Genomic DNA, 3,470 nt, shown 5'->3' with positions numbered 1-3,470 from the left:
GTGAGATTATTGGGAGCCGGAGAAAGAGATGATTCCCCAAAGAAGGAGAAATGATCGATTACCCCTAAAAGGCTGATCCTCCTGGTAATCTGAGAAAGGCGAATAAATACTCCAGGGAGAAGATAACAGTTTATTGTCTCTGATTGGCAAATACGAAAAAAGATTGACAGTATCAAGTGGAGGGAACGCAGAGGGCGGGCTGCAGTGTTAATGGGAGGGGTAACTGGGGACTCGAGCTCAGTGATGACGCGACTCTCACGTGACCAGGAGTCGACGTGTGCAGAAGTCCTTATAGTCCAGGGCCTGTTTCCCTGTAGCAGCTCCCTATTGCTGGAGAAGGAGAAAAGTGCCCAAGATCCTTTCAGGTTAGTATAAAGGTGGGCGCTGACCTGGAGACCCTGGGGTCGAGGAGGCTGAGAGCAGAAAGCAAGCGGGGCCGGCACTGCTTTCCTCACTGCTGTTCCGCCAAACTCCCATTTTGTGCAGGAAATTTGGGGCTGTTTGGTGGGGGATGGCGGGTGGAGAGAGAGAAGGGTAGTTAATTAAGGGTCCTGAGAGAGAGACATAGAAACTGTTTGGAAGAAACTTGCTTTTCCTACTCCCTGCTTGCAGAAAAACGGTGGGCACGGATGAGGGCGGGGTTGCCATAAGAGGAGGGCGAGGATGAGGACGTGGGAAACTTTACACCAACAAGGCCTAGAATCATGAAAGGGACCCGTGATCCAGGTACTAGCCTGCTCACCAAACACTCCCATCTGTCTGCAGGATATTTGGTTTTTTGGGCGCGACACAAATCGAGGTGAGGGAAGAGAGAGGAAAATCCCCTGAATCCCTGCAGGTCAGTTTTTGTAAAGGTGCAATTGCTTCGGGTCTCTTTGGGTGGGGGTGGAAGTGTGAGTGACACCAAAGCACATCCCGGGGTCGCAGCAGCCTCTCCCCGTCCGGATTAAGCGCCAGAGGCCGGTGCCGAGCCTGCAGCGGAAATGAGGCGGGGGAGGGGGAGGTTTAAGAGACGCTGAACTGGGAGGGGAGACCAGAGACTGGACCAACCCTCTCAGGTGAGAGGCTGGAGGTTGAGAGGGCTTGGGAAAGTCTGAAGGGCGGGAGTGTTGGAAACCAGAGGCGGGAGAAGGGTTAATTGCTTCCGTACTGCTCCCATTTCAGTATTAGGAGAAGCTTGTAGCAGGGCCTGCTGGGAAGATGGTGGGCAGGAGCAGGAGGAGAAAGATGGAGCTGGAACTAAAGGGGGCGGGAAGGGAGGTGGAGTCAGGGGAGTTCTGAGCCTGAGGATCCAGCTTTCTCTAGTTGGAAAACTTTTGACAATTAGGGTACTGAGTCAGAAAAGGCCAGTCGCTATGGGACCCCATACTCTGGTTGCTGGTCTGTTTGCCTGGAATCTAGTAGTTTTGTTTCCTTGTTTTCTAGGATTAATTTATTCAAAAAGGAAATTAAAAATACTCAATATGCAAAAGTCTTGTGAAGAAAATGAGGGAAAACCACAGAACATGCCAAAGGCCGAGGAAGATCGCCCTTTGGAGGATATACCACAGGAGGCAGAAGGAAATCCTCAACCTTCCGAAGAAGGTATAAGCCAGGAGGCAGAAGGAAACCCCAGAGGAGAGCCGAATCAACCTGGCCAGGGATTTAAAGAGGACACACCCGTTAGGCATTTGAACCCTGAAGAAATGATAAGAGGAGTAGGTGAGCTTGAAAGGCTTAGGGAAGAGATAAGAAGAGTAAGAAACAAGTTTGTGATGATGCATTGGAAGCAAAGACATTCACGCAGCCGTCCTTATCCTGTGTGCTTTAGGCCTTGAATTCATTTTTGCCTAATATTAAAATCTGGCCCCAGCTTTCTTTCTGTTAGCATTTTCTGATGTATCTTTGACCTCCATTTTACTTTTAATAATCTGATGAAATTTTGTTTTAGATAGTTTCCTTGGTACCAGCACCTCATTGGATTTTGGATTTTGACCCATTTTCCAGGTCTATTTTTCAATTGGAAACTTTCACACATTTGCATGGGAATGTGTTCATTCCATGTTGTAAAGTGAAACATAACAGGTTATGGCAAAGCAGCATATTTAATATCAGCTCACATATATAGGATAAAATTCCAAACTTTGTGTGTGTGCGTGTGTGTATACATACATCCATATAACATATATCAAAAACTTAACCAAGCTTATTTCTGTGTGGTGTGAAATTTTATTTGTTTTCTTCTTTTTATTCTTTTTGCTTATATTATATGTGCTTTTTAATGAACACGTGTCTCACACACAAAAAGAATTAAGGATTTTTTTTACAAGTAAGAGTCAAATAATTTGCAACCAGCTTATGAGGGCAATGGGGGCACCTAAACTCTTGATGAAAGAACAATAAAAAAGAAATGTAAACCTCAAATTACCTCTGGATCTCTTAGCCAGAGGAATAAACTGGCAATTATTACAGATACACACGTTTAAGACTCAGTCTTTTCATGGGGAAAATATTTGCTTCACGGGGCTGCAGTGGGGAAGAAATGAGGCAGTAACAGTTGTGCTCAGTGGGATCTCGTTCCCACCCGTGCGTACGGAATCCCAACCCACTATAGAAGCACCAATATTTAAGGGAGGGCCTGGCATGACGCGACTTGTACTCAGGAACAAGTCCAGTAGGCAGAGGTGGGGGCTTCCCTATCAGTCCTCTGCTAGTGAACCCTATCTCCTCCCTTGGGTCCTGCCATGCCTGCCTAACATTGCTGCCTCTTCTGCTGAATGCTGTGCTCTCTGCTGGCCCCACTCCTGCTGATGCACTGCAGTCCTTTAGGGCCAAAACTCCACCGAGTTCCCTGGAGTCCTCAGTAGGTTGAACTCTCACTGTCTTCTAAAGCTTCTCTCTGCTTTATAGTGATACTTAACACAGGTGGGACTTCTCTAGGGTTGCTTGGGCCACAATGTCCTTCGGAGCCCTTAGCAAAACAACCCCTTCTGTTTTCAATCACAAGACCCTTCCTCTCCACAGGAGTCAGATGTGATGACTCCATTTGGGATTTGGACTGGGGTATAAGTTTGAGTCAAAGACATCATGTTGTAATCACAGTTTTTGCTCTAAGTCTAAGGAATGAGGATTTGTCCTCTTGGGATGATCTCTTCCTGAAGGCTCCTGGGCAGGCTTTACTAGTTCAGAAGACTGTTGGGGAACATATATAAATTACACAAAGTGATGCAGGGAACAGATTTAAGGAACAGTCCCCTTAATTCCATCTCTTCTCCTGTTGACCTGTGGTTAAAAAAAACTTTCAAAGTCGGTAAGAACCTTATAAATGTACTTGAAGTAGAATACTATTATATAAATGTTAGAGATTATATTTCCCCTGTAGAACAAGCAAAGACTACCTCTTCCTCTTGGTATCCCACATATGGATACTTGTAGGTGTTTAGCTGGCACATTGTGTTTTAATATTTAATTGATTTTTTGATTGCTACTAA

The 3,470-nt window shown here is 45.7% G+C and overlaps 1 protein-coding gene across 3 annotated transcripts; it reads left to right on the top strand.

Annotated features, from left to right (window-relative positions):
- Positions 1 to 226: 226 nt before the first annotated feature.
- Positions 227 to 2,454, top strand: TCEAL8 (transcription elongation factor A like 8). Of its 3 annotated transcripts, XM_050776045.1 has the most exons (3): positions 227 to 365; positions 766 to 838; positions 1,426 to 2,454. In XM_050776045.1, exon 3 carries the CDS (start codon positions 1,464 to 1,466, stop codon positions 1,815 to 1,817), a length of 354 nt encoding a protein of 117 aa, XP_050632002.1. In that variant the 5' UTR covers positions 227 to 365; positions 766 to 838; positions 1,426 to 1,463; the 3' UTR covers positions 1,818 to 2,454. The 3 variants fall into 3 exon arrangements, with proteins under 3 accessions (XP_050632002.1, XP_050632003.1, XP_050632001.1); XM_050776046.1 differs by lacking the exon at positions 766 to 838 and having other exon boundaries at positions 252 to 365; XM_050776044.1 differs by lacking the exons at positions 227 to 365; positions 766 to 838 and adding an exon at positions 611 to 726.
- The last annotated feature ends 1,016 nt before the right edge of the window (positions 2,455 to 3,470 follow it).

This window comes from Macaca thibetana, chromosome X (genome assembly GCF_024542745.1).
Source record: "Macaca thibetana thibetana isolate TM-01 chromosome X, ASM2454274v1, whole genome shotgun sequence".
Lineage (NCBI taxonomy): Eukaryota > Metazoa > Chordata > Mammalia > Primates > Cercopithecidae > Macaca > Macaca thibetana.
Note: the sequence above shows the minus strand (reverse complement) of the source record. Positions and strands in the feature narration are given on the sequence as shown.